The sequence below is a fragment of the Entamoeba histolytica genome, genomic scaffold, assembly GCF_000208925.1.
Source record: "Entamoeba histolytica HM-1:IMSS scf_1104750519051 genomic scaffold, whole genome shotgun sequence".
Classification (NCBI taxonomy): domain Eukaryota; phylum Evosea; order Mastigamoebida; family Endamoebidae; genus Entamoeba; species Entamoeba histolytica.
The window spans coordinates 5557-26356 of NW_001915088.1; the positions used below are offsets into that span (position 1 = coordinate 5557).

Genomic DNA, 20800 nt, shown 5'->3' on the forward strand with positions numbered 1-20800 from the left:
TTGTTATGAATAATTTGCTTACCACGTTTAGATGTTTATACTTGAAAATGAAGTTTCAATCAAACAATTGAATTATTTCAGTCAATCCCCTTCTTCCATTTCTTTGTTCTTTTTATGTTTTAGTGCTGTTCCAATTGTTCTAGTAACACTACTGATGTTGTTGATAACTTTGGTATTAAACAAAATGTTAGCATTATCAAACATTCCAGATTTTAACGATACAACAATAAATTGTGATGCTTTAAAATGTTCTCTCAACATACCTCCAAAATTTTGTGTATTAGATACATCCAAAGCAGCATCAACTTCATCAAGAATATAAAGTGGTGATGGTTTGTACAATAAAATAGCAAGAATAAGTGACAGTGCTAATAATGACTTTTGTCCACCAGACAATTCTATTAATGACTCTTTCCACATATCTCCTAATCTGACTCGTGCTTCTATTCCATTGAAAATAGAACGTCCATCATAAGGAACTAATTTTGCAGATGCTCCTGGATGTAATGAGCTAAAAATCGATCCAAATTTAACATTGACAAATTCATATGCCTCTTGTATAGCATCTTTCATTTTTTCATCCAAGTCATTGATTACTTTAACAATTTTGTCTTTGTCTGTTTCAATAATATGTTTTCTAGTCATTAAGTCTTTATATTCATCTTCAACTTTTTGTTGGTGTAGCACAACTTGTTTATTTACACTTCTTTCAATTTCTATTTGTTCTTTACCTATTTCTGCTAACTCTTTTCTTGCTGAATTGATATTAAAGGTACTAAAATCAAAAATACCTCCTTTTTTATTAAACTGTTTTTTCTCCGTTTTAATCCAAGTTTTTCACTTATTAAAACAAATGTCTCATAATCTATCTAAAATAACAAGCTCCAGTTATTTATTTTTTGATGTTAGAAGTCATTTTTGTTATTTTAAAAAACCTTCTATCCACAAAACATAAATCCGCATATCCAACCTTTGTTTGTCGAACTATTACGATACTTTTTTCTTTTTCTCTTCTTCTTACTCACACGACTTAATTTTTATCTAACAAGAGCAAAAACAGACAGATTATAAATTAAAAAGAAATCAATAAGATTAACAAATATGAAGTCCTTGACGAACTTGCATAAGAAATAACATAAAGTTATGATGTAAATAAAATTGGTCTAATAACCTGTCAAGTTCTTTAATTTCGGGTTGACATGTTATTACACGAATAACTCCTCCTCCTATTTTCATTTCAATAACTCCACTTTTGTATTTTCTCATTTTTTCAAATATAATTCTAACTATTTCTTTTTCTCCCTCTTTCCTTGCTTCTACTTCAATTCCAAATTGTCCTAATAAACTATTGTTCTCTTGTAATTCTCTTTCTCCTTCTTCTATTCTTTCTCGTTTTCTTTCTCTTGCTTCTCCTATTTCTTTAGTTATTCGTTTCTTGTTAGCATTTTCTCACAAACTATATTCTCTAATTTCTTCTTCTATTCGTTTTTTCTCTTCTTCAATCTTTTCTTTAATCCCTCTCTCTACTTCTTTTCTCCTTTCTAATTCTTCTTTAATTTCTTCTCTCGTCCTTTCTTCTTCTACTTCCCTTTTTTTGTTTCTCCCTCCTTCCTTCTCTTGTTCTTTCTTTTCGATTCTTTTGATTATCCCTTCAATCTTTTTAATGTCTTCTTCCATCTCTCCTTGATATTCCTTTTCCCTTTTCTCCATCATTTCTAAATATTCATAATCATCTTTTTCCATTATTTCGTGTTTCTCACTTTCTTCCATCTTTTGTTTTTTTCTTTATTTTTTTCTTTATTTTCTTTATTATTTTTTTATTATTTTTCTTTTTTATTTCTTCATTTAAAACTGATTTGCTCACTTCTCTTCATAACCAAAACTTAAAGATGAGTTTGTCTTAATTGATTCTTTTCAATATGACCAAAACTTAACGTTGAAGTTAATCTTAATTGTTTGTTTTTATTTCTTAATCTTCATATCCCATTTGATATTCTTTGTAAATCTCTTCTATTGTTTTCCCTTCCATTTGTCCCTTCCTTCCCATAAGCTCTTGTCCTATATCCTTGATCTCATTGTATTTATGCACTTTCTCCATTGACTCCTCACTTGCTTTCTCATATCTTTCAATTTCTTTTTTCATCTCTTCTATCCCTTTCATTATCTCTATTATTTCTTTCCTTATTTCTTCTTCATTTCCTGTATAGTAGTAATACATCCCTTCTTTCTTCCCTTTCCTATTCTTCATTTTTATTCTTCTTCTCTCTATCTCTAACAAACTTTATTATCTTCTCTTCTACCATTTCTTCTAAACTGATTTTAACTATCTCCGCTTCTATCCCCGTCTTTTCTCTTATTTCTTTCTCTCCTTGTGGTTTGGCTTGTATCTCTTCTAATATTTCTACTACTTTCTCTTTCATTTCTCTCTTTTTAAGTTTTTCTCTTTATCATTTAAAACCTCAATAAAAACTAACTTAAAAGAATATAAAATAAGAAAATTCACTTCTTCGTACGTTCAGTAAGGTCTTTGATGAATTGTTGGTGATTGTCTGTTATCTTCATAATAAGTTCTTCATCCTGTGTTTTGATTGTGATATTTTCAGGTGTTGACCTTTTTGTAATTACTTTCTTTATATCATCGTACAATATCTCTTGTACCATAAATACTTCGTTTTCTGACTTTTCAAGAATGAGTAGTTCAATAGAAGTCAATACTACAAGAATATTTTTTGTTTCTTGATCTCCTTTTATTTCTAATAATGCTTGATATGTAGGATTTTCTTTCATAACATCATTAAAATAGTCAGTGTTATTTGTGTCTTTTTCATCATCATCATCTTCTTCAACAATTTCGAAAAGCTCCATTTTTTTGTCTTCTTTTTTTATTGGTGATGTTTCTTCTTTTTGATCAATTTTCTTTGGGAAATCTTTTGTTTGTTTTTGTTCATTAGGTTCTTCTTTTTTTTCTTCTTTAATTTTCTCTTCTTTTTGCTCTTTTTCTCTTTTGCTTTGTTCTTCTCTTTTGTTTTGTTCTTCTTTTTGTTTCTTTCTTTCCTCTTCACGTACTCTTTTTGCATCTTCCATTGCTTTTATTGAATTTTGTTCGTACTTCTTTGCTGCATCACTAACTGTTTGACTAATATATCCCCACCATGAAGAACTTTTTTCTTGTACAGTTTCCTTTGCTTTTTTTGCATTTTCTTCGACAACAGAAGCAATTTTTTCCATTTTTTTAATTTGAGGATTACAAACATAACAAAGAGCAATGTTATGTCTTTCTAATTTAGCCCCCTGGACTTTATTCATTGCGCACTCATGATAACCCTCAAACCCACTTTCCATGATGCAAACCTTTTCTACTCCTATTTTCAGGAAGGCTAATGCAGCAGAAACAATCATATCTTTTGTTGGAAGATGACCTTTATGTTGAGACCCAAATAGGACTATGATATGGTTTGGTTTAAAGTCTTTTGTGATATCTGTTATTGTCTCTGATGTTACTGGAAGAGTAATGTGCTGCGATCCTAATATACTACATCTTTCAAAATCTTCATCATCTCTGCAATCAACAAAATGAATGAGTTGATGTCTAGTAGTCATATCTTTAATAATATCAGTTGCAGTAACTTCAAAGACATTTGAGTTTTTTAATATTTTAGAATAAATACGTTGGAAATTATAAGAAAAAGAAACGCTACCACTAATATATCTGAACACTGTGAGAGGAGTATGACTTCTAACAAATGATGCTGTTGAACAAAGAAGATCAACTTCTGAGAGAGAAAGAGGTTTTTGAAGTTCTTGAAGAATATCTTCAGTTGAATCACCTAATGTATGTTCTTTTAACAAAAATAAAGCAGTTAGTATAAAAACAAAGAAACAAGGATCTTCTGATAACAACAAGTAATCCCACAATTTCCAAAGAGCATTTAAATCATTAAACAAGGAAATAAACAAGTTATATATAAATGGAGATGTTATGTTAGATATATTAATTCTTTTTGATTCTAGTTTTATTGCCAATGAAGGACAATGAAATAGTAACAATTGAAGGAAAATAGTATTTAAAGCAGTTTGTATTGATGGGTAATGTGTTAAGAAATACCTATGAAACCTTTCAAAAAATGCTATTGATAAGTTTGCTAATTGAATTTGTTCTTGAGAATTTTCTGTGGTTAACTCAAAAGAGTTAAGAGAATAAAGTGTTGAGATAACTCTATACAAATTTTCTAAATTTTTGGAAGTAGGAGCGATAGTATATCGTGTGATAATTGTATCAACAATAGGCCAAATTATTTCTCCTTTTACTTGGACAAGAGTTTTAATTTCTTCTACATGATGTTCAGAACTTTTTATTTCTTTGACTAGTCGTTTCGGTTGAAGAAATAATTTATAAATAGAACTTCTTAGAGAGGATGGAATTTGACTTCTACAAAGCGTTCTAATATCGTTAAGAGAATTTAACTGAACACATTTGCTTATTAATTTGATGTTAGCTTCTTCCATTATTCTACTTTTTATTTTTTAGTTTTATTATTTTAAAGTTCTTTTATTAGTTTTATTTTTAGAAAGACAGAGAAGTATGACTTACTATGGTTTGAACCTATTGATATTCTAACTTTTTAAAACAACAAAGTCTAATTTCAAATAACTAGTGACTCTCTTATTTTTTTGAAGATTGAAAACTTTGTTGATGATTATTAATTAACCTACAACGACAATACTATATACAGAAGAATAATAAATAAAAATTTACTAAAGATATTCTCAGCTTATTAAATATTAATTCTTTAAAAATAAATTCTTAGAAGTTTGAATTTGTTTTGGTAAATTAAATTTAAAACTAAGAATCTATGTAAAAGTATTATTTTTGTAATCTCATGTTTAATTTCATTTTTATTAACTTGACGTAAGAAATAAAAAGAAAGTATTTTTGTAAAAGACGTTTAGTTTAATTTTGATACACCCACCAATAAGTATTTGTTAAGAGACAAATTCATAAAACAACTGGGTTATGCCAACTTCCAATTAAACTATTTGACTTTAAAAAAATAGATGATATTAACTAAATGTTATGCATTAGCTCTTTTAGAAAAAATTAATAATAACCTCTAATTAGAAAGATTAATCAAATATTAGAAATTATCACTCAAACGCTCAATAATAATTTCAATTTATGAAAAAAACATATAAGTAACCTAAGCAATTAGCTAAATATTAATACAATTAGCTTCGATTGTTTCTGGCTTAGGGGAGACTAATCCCAATGAGTCTTCTTATAGCAGCTCTACAGAGTATGTTTGTATGTAATTGAATCAGTATTCCAATGACATCCTTCATGTTTTTAGTTATGTGGCTTTTAACTTATTTAACGTTGTTAGTCTCATTTTTTATTCCTTTATTTAATTTAATACTTTCTTTATTTACTTTTCAATTTATTGAAATTACTACTGGAATTATTTTGACATCTCTTAATTTCTCTATTTTATTCTTTGTTTCATTATGTCTATGTCTTTTCTTCATTTATTCTAAAGTAATATCGTTATTTGGGTATATTTCATTTTTTGGGTATTTCTTCCTTATTCTAATTTTCTTGTTAGAATCAATCATGATTTTATTTGTATTGATTCTGATTATTTCTTCCTTATTAAATTTAATTCTTTCTTTTATCATTGTCATCATATATTTTAGGTACTTTATTCTTTCTAGTGCTTTAACTTTTATTCATTCTTCATCATATTCTTTTAATTTCATGTTGCATTATATTCTGTACCATTTCCTTCCCTTGACTAAATCTTCTAATCTATTGATTTTCTTTAGGATTTCTTTTATTTCATCATTTTTATCTCTTATTATTTGATTTTGGAGATAGAGGTGCATATAAATTGAAATCTTCTTCATATCATCTTGCAGTTCATGCATTCTGCTTCCTGACATTATCCATTTATTATTAATTTCCATTATTAATCGGTCAGCTTCTTTTCTTTTCCAGTAGTAATTAATGTTTGAACATTTTTCTATTTTCATTTCTTTAATTTTATTGATGAGAGTGTTAAGGTATTCTTCATCAATTTCAGTAGAGTTATTCTTTAATATGATGTTTTATTATTGAATCACACTTTACTCTTCTATTATATCATTTACTTTCATTTTAATGTATTGTTTAGTGCTTTCTTTTATTTTATGTGATATTTTAATATATTTAATATATTCATTTTCATTATTTACATTGATGTTTATTGCTTTTATTATACTTTCTATTTGCTCCCATCTTAATTTCTTATATAATTTCTTATTTAACAAATTAATTTCAAAACAATACAACACTTCAATTAATATTCTATTTCTTCCTTCTGTTGTATTTCTTGTCTGACTATCATCTCTTGTTTTTTTATAATCATTGCTTTGCTTTTCTCTACGATTTCAACTACTGTCTTTTTCATAGGAGTAGTTTCGTTCATCTCCATCGTTCCTGATGATGTTTTCCTCAATACTGGTTGTGTGTTTATCACAAGTGTCATCGTTTTCTTCTTCTCCAGTTCCTTCTGTGAAATAAAATTTTGAATATCATCTTGTTGTTTTGATATTATTTGTTTTTGTGTTTCATTCTCTTTTTGTGTGTTATCTAATTCTTCTCTTGTTATTCCCACATTTTTTGAGTTTTAATTCCATTTTCTTGTTATTCAGTGTTTTGTTTTTATCTCGTATTAATTCCATTTCCTCATTATTCTTCTCCATTTTCCATTATTTCATTAGTATTGATATTGGTATTTCTTCTTTATCATTTACTTCTATGATTTTCCTTCATTTCTTTTGTTTTACCTTGTACTTCTATGTTTTCTTCTTCGATTTTTTGTTTTTCTTCAGTTCATTGTAATTCGTTTAAATCATTTTATTTTGTATTTCCATTTCTGTCATTTCTCTTTTTCTTTCTTAACTATTTCTTTTGCTTTTTCTATCATTTCTTCTCAAATGGTTTGTTCTTCTTCATTTCTTCTTGATTATTTTCTTCTTTGTTTTGTATTTCTTCTTGTGTTTCTCTCTTATTTCTATGTTATTTATTCTTCTTACACTTCTTCATCTTTAATTTCTTTGTTTTGATTGTTATTTTTAATGCATTCTTCATTTGTTAAAAAAAATTTTTTTAAACTATTATTTATATATTAAAATTAATAATTAAGAATGCTTACAATCAAATTAAGGGATAAAAAAGGTGATTCTTATACATCAGTATATCCTGAAACACTAATTTCAGAACTCAAACAAAAGTCTTACCCATTACAATGGTCTCGAGGAGATGATATTATTGTTTGTTTTTTTGAATAGTAGTTAGACAGTAATTTATTTTAATGTAGTTTTTATTTATGGGAAATGAATTAAGTGATGATCTAACTATCCAACAATGTAAAATTACTGAAGGGGCATGTATTGTTGTAGATTTTTTTAAAAATACAGATGGACATAATCGACAACGACCAGCACCAAGGACATTTAATTATCAATACCAAAGGGCAGAGCATATGCAAAGAACTTCAGAAGAATGTATGGAGTTGACTATGGAATGTATTACACCAGCTACATTATTTATGTTTTTTGGGTTAATTCTCATTGGATTAATTTTATGTAGGTTATGTTTCCCGTTATTATTTAATAGAGGGTCTAACATAATTATTACATTGTTGTTGATAATTTACATTATTTCATTATTCAAATTCTTTATTATAAGAAGGTAATAAATTAATTGAATAATTATAATATATGTTAAGGTTTATAATGGGATTTGCCCAAACTGAGAAGTAAATGCTGACACTGTTGTTTTAAGCTCATTCCATTTTTTTGTTTTTACATCCACCTCATTCCTTAGCTTATCGAGTTCTTCGAGTTTAGATATAACTTCATGAAGTCGTGAACATCTATCAGTTTGAACTCCTTCAAAAAAATTTTGAACTGTTTCAACAAAGTCTATTTTATTTAATAATAATAATCACTTATCAATAAAAAGAAAATAATATAATCAAACTTTGAATACAGTCTTGAATTTGTTCTTGAAGGCTTTCGAATTCTTGTTGTTCACTTTTCACATACAAATGACTCTCTTCTTCCATGGAGGACATTTACTTATATAAAAAAGTTTTTTAACATAACAACTCAAATATATCATATCCAGTGCGGATGAAAAATTGAAGAAAAAGAAAATTGAATCATATCATTTTAAGATTAATTAAGTTCAATACAATCAAAAGACTTAATAGTTTTGAAATAGAAAATTTACAATAGGAAAAGAAAAAAATAAATAAATTAAAGTAAAAACTATATTAATATAGAAAAAAACTAAATGAAACCTAAAAATTGAAGAAAACAACGAAAATATCGAGGGTTTCTTCAACTGAAAAAAAAGAGCACAGATCGAGGAAGGCTGAATGAAACACAATCAAGCAGTATCAAATATTCACTTCTGTAAAGATTGGAGAAGCAAAGTTCATACCTGGTTCAAACAACCATTCAGAAAAATTAGAAGACACCAAACCAGAGTTGAGAAGGCTAAAGCTGTTTTCCCAGCCACTATTAAATCCCTCAAACCATCAGTTCACTGCATGAATCAAAGATTTAATTATAAATTGAGACTTGGACGTGGATTCACTTTGAAGGAACTTAGAGCCGCTAAAATCGATAAAAACCTTGCTAGAACTATTGGAATTGCTGTTGATCCAAGAAGAAAAGAATCATCAAAAGAATGCTTAAATAGAAATGCTCAAAGATTAACTGAATACATGAATAGACTTGTTGTTCTTCCAAAAGTTCATGCTGCTACAGCTAAAAGATTAGTCCTTAATAAGAAGAATGCTGAAGCTAAAACTAAAAAGGCTGCTGAAATTAAAAAGTTCATTGCTGAACATAACAAGACCATTAAAGAACTTAAGATTAAAGTTGCTGCTGCTAAGAAAGATTATGCTAAAACCAAAGACGCTGCTAAAGCTAAAGAACTTAAGGCTTGCCTTAAGGGACTTAAGAAAGCCCAAGTTGCTTTTGCTGCACAAGTTGCTAAAGAACAAAAGAAGACTAAACAATTCAATAAACTTCCAGTCCAACAAAAAGAAGCTAAACAAGTCCTTGATGCTAACAAGGTTATCAGATTAACTGCTCCATGTACCCTTGAGACTAAGACCCTTACAAAGGGAATGAAGGCATTTGATGCTGTTGCTCATCTTAGAAAAGCTAAGAATGTAGCTAAAGCTGTTTCTGGAATTGTCAAAGGACAAAAGAAAGCTAATAACGCTCCTTCAAAGAAACAATAATTGCAATGAATGCTTTGGTAACAATTAATTTTTTTTTACTATTTAATGTTACTTTATTTTACTAATTAATAAGAAGAAATTTGAAGAAATTTTTATTTTTTGAGTAATAAGTAATATAACTTATTATTAAATAGAATATATATTAAAAAAGTATAATAAAAATATTATTAAATATAATATTTATTAAAATTAGTAAATAAAAAGGGTTTAAAACTTTTAAAACTATATTATTTGCAGCACAACAAGATAATATCGGTTTTCGATAAAGTCTTGTGGTGGAAGATTATGAAATAGAACATAATTTAACAGTGCAGCTAGAAGTTAGGAGTTCCATAGTACGCGAGGTTTTCACCGGACGTCTCCAATTCTCCAATATTTAATATTGAATAATTAAATTTAAAAGAAATAATTATTATTATTTAATTTTACAATTGGTTTTAAATGTTTAAAAATATTTTTTTTTGATAGAAATATTTCTGTAGTAAATGAAAGAAACAAAATTTTATTAAAACTAAAAAGATGTTAGTTTAAAAACTTAGAACTTTTATGTTTCTACTTTAACAATGAATTTAGAATTAGTAACTTCTTTATTACCTAATCAACAACAAACTGGTTTTTCTGTTTGTCCACGGTGTGGCAAAGATAAAAGTAATTTTTTGTTGTTAAAAAAAAGAACAAAATGTGCTTGTTGTCATCGTTTTCTTTGTAGTGAATGTCTTTATTCTGTAGAAAGTACTACTAAGAAAGAAATTCGATTATGTTTTGCGTGTTATTATCCATACCAAACAAATAAAGGAAAAATATCACAATTAAAACCACATATTCCTTGTTTACCAAAGATAGTTCAACCATTTTTAAGTGATGAACCAATGACAAGACAAGTTGCCTTTAAAGAGTTTTCAAAATTATGGAACAACAATGGTGTTGATTATGAATTTATTGTTAAGAGTGGGTTAATACCATATATGATTAAACCATTACAAGATTTAAATTCATCATTACTTCTATCAGAAATTATAAAGGAGGGATTAAAAAGAAATATTGAACTAAAAACGTTTTTTGATAAAGATGGATTTAGTTATTTATTTAAAGCAATTAATTATCTTGATTCAATAGAATTTTTAAGTAATGCAACATTTATTATAAGTGAAATTATGATGAGTTGTTTAAAAAATTATTTATTTAAACCACATGAAACAATTAAAGAAATGAAAGACGCTTTAAAGATGGTTAAAAATGAATATGAAGAAAATTATTGTGTATTTTGGTGTGAACGTGAAAATACACTTGGAAAATATGTTAGTATGTTACAACATGATTTTATTAATGAGACAAATCTACTTGGAATTTGTAAATTATATCAAAAAGGTAATGAAGATGAAAAAGAAGTTCTTTTACTTTCATTTTCAATATTTAAACAAACATTTAAAACAAGATCATTTGATGTTACTAAAGATTGTCTTCAAGAAGTGATGAAATGTTTTGATTGTATTAGTTGTATGATTGTATTACCATTATTATTAGAAATGATAACAACTCAATCATTAATGGAGATTGCTATTAATTTAAGTCTTATTGAAAAGATTACTAATGTACTCAAATTTGTTCAAACAGAAGAATTTGCAGATATTGTTGATGTAGTATTAGCACGAATAAGTGACAACGATAAATTTTATAATCACTTATTGAGTAATTTAGATTTATTTTCTGAACTTCTTAAATGTGAAAAAGGTAATGAAACTGTTTCAGTTAAATTAATTGAATCAATACTGACTTATAAAGGGGTAGATGGTAAAACAACAACTGAATTAATATTAACAGAGCATATTGATTTAGTAGAGCTAATGCTTAATTCTGGGAGTAGGGAAAAAAGAGATCAAGGTGTTATTGTTTTAGATTATTTAATTCAAATACATGGAACTGAAGCATTTGAAATTTTAGAAGCACGTGGTATTTTGAATACAATATTAGAATTATGTAGATTAAATAATTGTCAAGAGTTATTATTATATATAGCATTGACTCATATTTATTTTCATTCAGAAATTAAAGAATTATTTGTTCAATTTTTAATAGACAATGACTTTATTTGTTTTTTATGTATTGCTATTGAAAATAAACAAAATATTCATCAGTCTCTTCCTTTTTTCGTTCAATTAGCAAGTAATAAAAGAATTCAACAAGATATTTTTGAAAGGCATTGTGGTAATTTCAACAGATTAATGGTATTATTTAATGAAGATAATTTATCTGATTTCCTTACATTCCAATTATTAACAGCACTAACAAATAATTCACGTTACGCTATTATTCTTATTAGAAATATTCTAAATCAAGAAGGATTGTTATCTCAAATAATGCAATTTCATCATGCAAAAGTACCATTAGAATATGTATTTCCATTTATTAAAAATCTCTTCCAAACTCATTGCAAAGATCAAGTATTTCTCAGTTGTGCATTGTCATCTTTTATTTCATTTATTAAATATTTCCCAACTATTAATGAATCAGCTCTAGTACCATTTATTGAATTATGTGGAGCAATATGTAATCACTCTAGATATCTTAGAGATCGTTTTGTTTCAACTGCTTATGGAAGTGAAACTTTGTTTCAGACAATAATGAAAATGTTAGCTTCGAATAATTTTAATATCAAAGTAGCAGTAATGAAACTTGCTATTTCATTTATTGAAAATGGTCATGATTATTCTGTATTAATTAAATCAAATCCAAGTTTATTTATTGAATTATTTAAAGGAATTGAAAATCTTCCTGACCAACAATTTACAGCCATTTCATTTGATTTTGTTAGGACTTGTCTTCTTCATAAACGAGAAATAGAATCCTTTAAGAGATCTCGTATTTTTGTAATACTACTAATGGTTTTTAATCCTAATTCTTTACCAACTATATCCAATGAATTACTTAAAAGTTCACTTGAACTTCTTATAACAATTTTTGAAATTGGTATTAGTTCTATTGATTACAGTGGAATTGTTCCTCGATTATTTTATTATCTTGGAAATGTTCGATTTAATGGGATAACAAATACAACAATATTATATTTAATTAGAACATTAATTTTTTTAAATAGTCCATTAATAAAAGCAGTAGATAAGACTAATGTTATTTCAGTTTTATGTAATTTAATTGATGACAAAGATTGTAGTGATTATGCCACTGAATTAATGAAGGTTTTGATGAAAGAAAAAGAATTATTTATTGAGTCGTTAAATGTTGAAATCTTTCAACAATTATTACAAAAGTCTTTTATCAATGAATTAGTCTATTCATTGGTTATAGATCAGATAAACACTAATGAAACAATTAAACCTACATTATTAAAACTGTTATCAAATACTATCATTGAAGACATACTTTTCTTAACAGAAACAAAGAATATACCAAAAGTATTACAACTTGTAAATTGGATTCCATTGTTATCTACAATAAACTTAACACAATTCATTAAGAGTTGTATTCATTATTTGCCAAATCTTAATACAAAAGACATTAATAACTTTATTAGTTTCCTTCAAAAATTAAAGCCACAAGAATTAGAATCACTCACATTAAATGTTTCATTCAATACATTTTTATTACAAATATTACAATACTCAGATGATTGTATATTACAATACTTTGAATTAATTAAACAATCAGCTCAATGTATTGACTTTATTTATTCATTAATTCCTTCTTTTGAAGGTATTATTCAATTTATTCTTCAAAAATGTTCATATTTTGAAGTAATTATTCCATTTCTCTTATTTGCTGATTGTAGATTAATTGTTACATCAAATACTTTTCTTCTTAATATTCTTTTTGAACATATTAAAGATAATACAAGTTGTTGTGTTATTTTAAATCATTTGTTAATTGATCAAACGTTCATTCCGATGATGATATTATCTGTTGATATTCGTTCATTAATTAATTCAAAAGACAAAACAGTACAAGAGGAAATATTGAATATATTGTTTGAAGGAAGTAAACATGATGGTATGTATTTGACAATTGATTTTATTGAAGATATGAGAATTTTCATTAATTCAGATATATCACTATATCGTATTTATCTTCACATTCTTCAGCATCATCTTCAGCATCAAAATATTACATTAATTTTAACAAAAGAAGTTATTATAAATATTCTAGAAAGGGGATTAAAAGAAAGGGATGATGAAATAATGAATTCTATTGTTAGTCTTTGTCAAAACCAACAAATATCTGATTATTTAGGAATAAACGAAGCAAGAGAAATTATCTCCTTAATATCGAAAAAAAGAACAGAAAATTTGTCTGAGAATTATTTATCTTCACTTTTAACACTCTTTTCAATTATATCAAACAAATTGTCAAATCAAGAGATTATTGATTTAATTCATAAATATAATAAAAATACAGTTATTTTATTAAAATCAAAATCAGCATTTATTTTACAACCACTACTATCAATTATTCTTATGACTCCAGAAGGTTTGTTGATTATTTTTAAAATTGCATCATTATTTAAAAGATAATTCAAAAAATATCTAATAGTATTAGAGTTTATTTCACAAACAAAGAAACAGTACATTGAAAATATTGTAGAAGTATGTAAAGAAAATCCAACAAATAACATACTACGCATAAATGTAGTTAAATACCTTTCTTTACTTATAAATTCTGATGATAAAGTAGATGTTATAAAAGAAGTGAAACAGACAATTGGGTTTAACCATTTAATAACTATAGAAACGAAAGAACAGATAGAAAGAATTGTACAAAAGATAGACCAAAACTAATTAAAACAAATCCTAATATATGACATTTTCTAATTTTTACTATTTTTCAACTTTATTGTTATTTCCAAAAAAATACGTCAGTTCCTTTTTTAAAATAAAATCATCTTATACCAAAAATAAACAAGCTAATTTAGAACATATCATACTCTTCTAATTGATAGATTAATCACCATATACTTCATTTTCGTAACAATATAATTCTTAAAAAACTACAATTTCTTTTTTTGCATGATTTCTTTGATATATAAAAACACAGTATAAGTAATTATTTAATTATCATTCCATACCTTCAATAGCTATGGGAAACAATCACGGTAAAACCCCATCAAATAAAGACACAAAAAATGAGATTAGTTCCAAAACTATTAACAATAGAGAGTGTAGCTCAATGCTGCCAAAATGTAAAAAGTCTTGTAAATTATCAAAAGACCAGAAATATCTAGAAAGAGATAAAGCCCAAAAATATCTTGAAGATTATAACATATTAATGAAAAGGATAAATAATTTTAATAATGATTTTGAAAATAAAACTTTTGAAGAAATAGAAAAAGAAGTACAAATTATTGACTCGAATGCTATTCGATTAGCAAATACTTTTATTCATGCACATGCAGTAAAAGATGTTTTTAATAATATTGATTATGAAAAAACTCAAGAAAATGTTCGAGACATACATATTGCTTGTACATCTACAGAATGTAATTGTATCATTCATGATAATCATGAAAGAATTGAAAGTCTTAGATTGAAGAAGATGAAAGAAAGACAAATAGAATTAAAAAATAATTATATGAAACATATAGATTGTTTTGGAGAATTGTATTCCAACAAAGCTTCTCAAACATTATTGGATCAATGTTTTTATAAAGTTGTTGAAGCTATTAAATCCTATTTAAATTTTGTTTATCCAAATGGTGGTTATGAAAAAGAACAAGAACATATATTGATGGAATTTCATCAACAATATCCTAATTACACAATATATTCTATAAGTTAATCTCTACTAAGAAATGAGATAATTGTCATCAAGTCTTATTTGTTTTTAATAATTTTTAGTTTATTTTATAAAACAATAAAAATAATGATTAATGTTATTTAGAGTTACACAGAACCTGGACTAGTTCTTAATAAGAGTCATCAAGTAAATAGACATCTGTTTTTATAGGTGGTACTTCTTGGGTATTTTTCTTGTCCCAAAAAAGATATTGTTTTAGTGCTACATTATATTCTTTAAGAGCGGCGTCAACATAATTTTTCTTACGTGGTGGAATAATACCATTTTCATTTTGAGTGTTGTCATGTAAGTCTTTGATTTTCATTTCTAAATTTAAGATGAAAGTACTAAACAAAAGGGTGAATAGTTGTTAATCTAAAGATTAAGAAAATAAAAAACAAACCGATCAAATTCTTTTAGATCAATATTAAGGTCATGTAATATTTTAGAATTGATTTTAGACTCTTCTTTTGAGAATTTGTCCCAGTTCAGATGAGATCTTCTATTTACAGTACCTCTATAGAGTAATAAATGAACAAATCCTTTTCTAACATCTGAAGACCAATGAAGGAAAAGGAGATTAAACCAATTATTGAGTAATATTTTTAAAATGATCGTACGTGCAGACATACAACATATATTCATTAAATAAAATAATAAGTTTAATACAGATAATATTACTGAACAATTATCAGAATTAATTAATCCCTCTAATAATATCATTAATTCTTCAGCAGAAATAGTACAATCAGCAGGATGTTCTGAGTCAATACCAAGAAATTTATCATCAGTTTGTGGTTTCATTATATCATCTGAAGAATCATCTGAATCAAGTGGGTGTAGAAGGGCATATGCAACACTACTTGGTATTTCATTATGCTGGGCAAATCCTTCATGTAATTTTGCTATTAATGACAAAATATCAAGAACTTGACCAAAGTCAAATATATTAACATTTTTTAATAAAAGACCAGAAATTGCAGATAAGTAATAAGGAGAAAGGAATGCTAAATGTTTTAATGTTTTCTTATGAGCAGCTAAATTGTGTCTTCTTTTTGGAGGAAAGAATTCTGATAAATACACATTAGTTATTTCTACAAACCCAGGAACTGCAGCCCATGTAATTGGATAAGTGAGAAATGAGAAGTATAAAGAATCAACAAGATGTGAATAGAATGAAAGAAAAATATCATTTCCTGGGTGATAAAGTTCGAGCCAAGTATCTCCACATTGGTCAAATAAACTTTCTTGTTCATCAATAGATAATTCTTTAATATAATTATGAAATGATCTCCAAGAGAATAATCGAGGAAAGTGCTTTTCTGCAGTTTCAAGTTCTTCATTACTTACAGATAAGAATACGTTATTTGAATCAGGAAAATAACTAATATGGTCAAGAAATAATTCTTGAAAATTAGGTAATTGGAAAAATAACATTACTAATGCACAAGGTGCAAAACGTAAGAAATGAGCAGAAAGACCACTTTGAATGAAATAAGAATCTTCAGGAAGTGATGTAGGTTCATTAGGAACAACTTTGTCTTTATCTTTTCTGATTTTCTTTTTCTTGTCTTTTTCTTTTTCTTTTATTAACTTTTTTACTTCTTTTTTTTTGTCAACGAGTCCAAATAAAATTTTTGTCATAATTGGAACTGATTCAATTCCCTCTTGTGCATGAAAAGGAAATGGTTTTGGTTTGTCTTGAGTATTAAACGCAGATGCACTATCCATAGCATCTTCTTCTGGAAGTTCTGTAGTAAGTTGCATAGGATCATCTGTCATTTCAACTCTAAATGACGCCATTAATAAGTCTTCGTAACTTTCATAAATATCGGAAATATGAAAATAAGTTGCATATAACATTTTACGGTAATTTTCAGCCAAACAATTAATTTCTGAACTTGCAGCAATATCAACTATAACAGTGTGATGTGGTTGAAATTCCGTTCTATTCATTATATTTAATATAATTTTATACATTGATTCCGCTATTTCATGTGCACTTAATACTTTAATAACTTCTAACGATGTATCCCAAATTTTAATTAATGCAGTTCCTAACACAACTTGATTCTCACCAAACTCAGGCTTTATTGGTTTTTTTAAAACTAATGAAACTAATCTTAGGGAGTTATCAAATTTGATTAATAACTTTCTTTTTGTAAAGTTATCACGTTTCTTCCAATTCTTTAATTTTTCTCCTATTGAACTAATTTTACAACTAATTTTATTACAATAATGACCAAGCTGTTTATAAGTATCTACATTAGGAACATGAAACTTTCTCGGACAATCATAAAACGAAACGAAATTCTCCATCACTTTTTCTACAAAAAATGAAAAATTTAAGTTTTTTTTTTCATTTTCTTTTTAAAACTTCTTTTCATCATTTTCTTTTTATTAATTGTTGCTTTTATCTTACTGTCGATTAAAACATAAAGTACCTCTTACTAATAATAGGAAACTATAAATTTTATAGGTTTATTATAAATTATTGTTTTATCTTATGACACAAAAATCTAACATCAATCAAATTAACAGTTTTCTAAAATAACACAAAATTCTAAATTTCTACTATTCTTGTAAAATTGACAATACACTATTTCATTTGTCAGTTTATTATTTCAATTCAACAAGATAGTTTATAATTTTACTATAATTTTAATATGACTCATTTTTTAGAACTTAAAACTTGTTTCCATTTTTGGAAACTTAAAAAATATTTTTTCTTTAAAATGTTTTTGTTAAACATGTAAAACATAAATTTAGTTTTGTCATTCAATTGTTCTATTAAATTTAAAAAAAAAATAATATTAAATAAAAAGAAAAAAGAAAGTGTTTGTTTTGTAAAATATGTGATTCAAACTTTTATTATTTAAATCATGATGTCAAATCAACCATGTGTCATTCAACCCTCTCCTATACCTTCAAAGAAAAGAGTAAGCTTTGCAAAAAAACTTGAAGGAATTGCAGAGACTTGTATCAGAGAATTATCTCCACATTCTCCTAGAAGTACAAGACCTGGGTTTTTGTCTTCAAGAACTTCTTTTACTCCAAAGAAGCCAAGAACAGGTTTTGTTTGTAGTACAAGTGTATTTGGACAAACAATGGAAAACATGATAATAGAGTCATACCAACCTGAACAATTAATAAAAGAATTTAAAAACCATTCGTACCAACTTATTTCTAACTTAGATTATATTTTTGTAAAACAAAGAAGAGTTGCTTTATTCCATTTAGAGCCGGAAAAAAGAAGAATTCTTCAAAAATTATGTAGTGATATTCTCAAAAACAAAATTACTAAAGAACAATTATTAACCCTCACTTTTTCAGATGAAAATATTCATGACGAGAATTGTAAAGCTTTTCTTGATGATATAATTCAAAACCAATCTACTCTTTTTCAATTAGAAGGAGATCCTTTATTTGACTCAGATGGGAGTATTGTCGAATGTTCTTCTGAAGAATTATGGTCATTAGCCTTAGATCCTTTTTTACCTGACTACCTAACTTCAATCTTTGTTTATGTAGCACCTTTATTTACAACCCTTGAATTCATTGTTGATCATTTACAAATAGAACAGATGTACTGTGATAATAATCCAAGACTTGATGAAGAACGATTTAAGAAATTACAAAAAATAAGAGATATTGCATTGTCAGCCCCACGGTGTTATACAAAAATACCAGCTAAAATTCAAAAACAAATGACAGAAATATTTACAACAAATAACACACCAAGGGTTCTTGTTAATGAAATTAGGGGAGCTCTTAGACTACCTTCACTCCCAGAAAAAATGAGTGCCCTTGAAGAATTTGCAACTGTAAGATCAAATAGTCTTTATTCTTCAAGAAGGTCTTACAAATTAAGAAGGGGAATGGCTACAAGTCTTAGACTAAGTGAGACTGGACCTCACCCTAAACAAGACGAGGAAGAAGAGAAAGGTACTCCATCTATTCAAATAACTCAACAATATGAAGATATGTTCTTTTTATTTAAAGAAAAGTCTAGTGTTATTGCACGACAATTAGCTTTATTTGATCAAAAACTCATTAAAAGAGTTGAAAAATATGATTTAGCAAAAGAACAAGTTGATAAGTGTAAAAGTGTTCAACAATATATTGATAATCTTCAGAGAATTGAAGAATTTTTCCTTGATATTACAAAAGATAAAAAGTCATTAGAGAAAGTTATTAAATTAGGATGTTGTTGTTCTGATATTAACGAAATGAATATGGCTCATTTGATTTTTTCTGTTCTTGTTAGAAGGTCTATTGATCTTAGTGAACAATTTAAGTCTTTAAGAAAAGAAAGAAAAGAAGAATATAATAAACTTTATTCTCTCTTTTCTATCGACAAAAATAATGCTATTTACCGAAATCGTTTAAAAATTATACCTCCAACAGAAGCAAGAATTATTGTTTTTTCTTTGTGGATGAAAGATATGATTAGTCTTCAAGAAATTAATGTTCATTTGGGAGACCATTTAAACATTAATAGACTAAGGTTATCTGCAATGAAAATAAATGAATTTATTATTTGTCAAAATGAGGCTTTTATGTACGAAGAAAATGAAGAGATTCAGAATTATTTTATGTCTCTATAAGGAACAAACTAATCTTCTTTCATTACAATGAATGTATAAACTTCTATTCTGTTAAAAAATAAGTAGAATTTAAAAGGTATTCTAAAGAACTTTGATTTATCTCTTTATCATTGCCAATACATCAACTAACACAATTGTGTTAAAATTCCTTCAACTAGAAAATTTATGGTTTTTGTTTATATATAACTTATGATAAAATAAGATGGTATATCCAAGATTTTTAAAACAAAATTTGAATATTTTTATATTAACAAAAATTCTTTCACACAACTCATTTGGTTCTCTGATTTTATATTCATTTTGACTTTTTGAACAAAAACTCTATTAGAAAAATAGTGAATGATAAAGAGAAAAACTTAAAAAGAGAGAAATGAAAGAGAAAGTAGTAGAAATATTAGAAGAGATACAAGCCAAACCACAAGGAGAGAAAGAAATAAGAGAAAAGACGGGGATAGAAGCGGAGATAGTTAAAATCAGTTTAGAAGAAATGGTAGAAGAGAAGATAATAAAGTTTGTTAGAGATAGAGAGAAGAAGAATAAAAATGAAGAATAGGAAAGGGAAGAAAGAAGGGATGTATTACTACTATACAGGAAATGAAGAAGAAATAAGGAAAGAAATAATAGAGATAATGAAAGGGATAGAAGAGATGAAAAAAGAAATTGAAAGATATGAGAAAGCAAGTGAGGAGTCAATGGAGAAAGTGCATAAATACAATGAGATCAAGGATATAGGACAAGAGCTTATGGGAAGGAAGGGACAAATGGAAGGGAAAACAATAGAAGAGATTTACAAAGAATATCAAATGGGATATGAAGATTAAGAAATAAAAACAAACAATTAAGATTAACTTCAACGTTAAGTTTTGGTCATATTGAAAAGAATCAATTAAGACAAACTCATCTTTAAGTTTTGGTTATGAAGAGAAGTGAGCAAATCAGTTTTAAATGAAGAAATAAAAAAGAAAAATAATAAAAAAATAATAAAGAAAATAAAGAAAAAAATAAAGAAAAAAACAAAAGATGGAAGAAAGTGAGAAACACGAAATAATGGAAAAAGATGATTATGAATATTTAGAAATGATGGAGAAAAGGGAAAAGGAATATCAAGGAGAGATG

General features: G+C 26.7%; 11 protein-coding genes across 11 annotated transcripts, besides 5 other annotated features; 6 read left to right on the top strand and 5 right to left on the bottom strand.

Annotated features, from left to right (window-relative positions):
* Positions 1–81: 81 nt before the first annotated feature.
* On the bottom strand, positions 82–645 carry EHI_181510 (uncharacterized protein; the record flags this gene model as incomplete). Its single annotated transcript, XM_001913996.1, has 1 exon — positions 82–645. The coding sequence occupies one exon, from the start codon at positions 643–645 to the stop codon at positions 82–84; it is 564 nt and encodes a 187-aa protein (XP_001914031.1).
* Positions 646–1092: 447 nt separating this feature from the next.
* On the bottom strand, positions 1093–1770 carry EHI_181520 (uncharacterized protein; the record flags this gene model as incomplete). Its single annotated transcript, XM_001913997.1, has 2 exons — positions 1093–1412; positions 1458–1770. 2 exons carry the CDS (start codon positions 1768–1770, stop codon positions 1093–1095), a joined length of 633 nt encoding a protein of 210 aa, XP_001914032.1.
* A 78-nt stretch (positions 1771–1848) lies between these two features.
* Positions 1849–1915: a repeat region.
* A 54-nt stretch (positions 1916–1969) lies between these two features.
* On the bottom strand, positions 1970–4506 carry EHI_181530 (uncharacterized protein; the record flags this gene model as incomplete). Its single annotated transcript, XM_644578.2, has 3 exons — positions 1970–2237; positions 2281–2440; positions 2514–4506. 3 exons carry the CDS (start codon positions 4504–4506, stop codon positions 1970–1972), a joined length of 2421 nt encoding a protein of 806 aa, XP_649670.2.
* A 694-nt stretch (positions 4507–5200) lies between these two features.
* Positions 5201–5521: a repeat region.
* A 3-nt stretch (positions 5522–5524) lies between these two features.
* Positions 5525–7046: a repeat region.
* Positions 6771–7098: a repeat region.
* Positions 7099–7182: 84 nt separating this feature from the next.
* On the top strand, positions 7183–7733 carry EHI_181540 (uncharacterized protein; the record flags this gene model as incomplete). The annotated part of the gene is made up of 2 exons (XM_644577.1): positions 7183–7308; positions 7356–7733. 2 exons carry the CDS (start codon positions 7183–7185, stop codon positions 7731–7733), a joined length of 504 nt encoding a protein of 167 aa, XP_649669.1.
* A 35-nt stretch (positions 7734–7768) lies between these two features.
* On the bottom strand, positions 7769–8105 carry EHI_181550 (uncharacterized protein; the record flags this gene model as incomplete). The annotated part of the gene is made up of 2 exons (XM_644576.1): positions 7769–7962; positions 8021–8105. The coding sequence occupies 2 exons, from the start codon at positions 8103–8105 to the stop codon at positions 7769–7771; spliced, it is 279 nt and encodes a 92-aa protein (XP_649668.1).
* Positions 8106–8420: 315 nt separating this feature from the next.
* EHI_181560 (60S ribosomal protein L13, putative) lies at positions 8421–9296 on the top strand (the record flags this gene model as incomplete). Its single annotated transcript, XM_644575.1, has 1 exon — positions 8421–9296. The coding sequence occupies one exon, from the start codon at positions 8421–8423 to the stop codon at positions 9294–9296; it is 876 nt and encodes a 291-aa protein (XP_649667.1).
* Positions 9297–9859: 563 nt separating this feature from the next.
* On the top strand, positions 9860–14083 carry EHI_181570 (uncharacterized protein; the record flags this gene model as incomplete). The annotated part of the gene is made up of 2 exons (XM_644574.2): positions 9860–13775; positions 13845–14083. The coding sequence occupies 2 exons, from the start codon at positions 9860–9862 to the stop codon at positions 14081–14083; spliced, it is 4155 nt and encodes a 1384-aa protein (XP_649666.2).
* Positions 14084–14381: 298 nt separating this feature from the next.
* EHI_181580 (uncharacterized protein) lies at positions 14382–15080 on the top strand (the record flags this gene model as incomplete). Its single annotated transcript, XM_644573.1, has 1 exon — positions 14382–15080. The coding sequence occupies one exon, from the start codon at positions 14382–14384 to the stop codon at positions 15078–15080; it is 699 nt and encodes a 232-aa protein (XP_649665.1).
* A 127-nt stretch (positions 15081–15207) lies between these two features.
* On the bottom strand, positions 15208–17396 carry EHI_181590 (uncharacterized protein; the record flags this gene model as incomplete). The annotated part of the gene is made up of 2 exons (XM_644572.1): positions 15208–15424; positions 15481–17396. 2 exons carry the CDS (start codon positions 17394–17396, stop codon positions 15208–15210), a joined length of 2133 nt encoding a protein of 710 aa, XP_649664.1.
* Positions 17397–17962: 566 nt separating this feature from the next.
* Positions 17963–19684, top strand: EHI_181600 (uncharacterized protein; the record flags this gene model as incomplete). Its single annotated transcript, XM_644571.2, has 1 exon — positions 17963–19684. One exon carries the CDS (start codon positions 17963–17965, stop codon positions 19682–19684), a length of 1722 nt encoding a protein of 573 aa, XP_649663.2.
* Positions 19685–20054: 370 nt separating this feature from the next.
* On the top strand, positions 20055–20505 carry EHI_181610 (uncharacterized protein; the record flags this gene model as incomplete). The annotated part of the gene is made up of 2 exons (XM_001913998.1): positions 20055–20194; positions 20238–20505. 2 exons carry the CDS (start codon positions 20055–20057, stop codon positions 20503–20505), a joined length of 408 nt encoding a protein of 135 aa, XP_001914033.1.
* A 54-nt stretch (positions 20506–20559) lies between these two features.
* Positions 20560–20626: a repeat region.
* Positions 20627–20800: the final 174 nt, after the last annotated feature.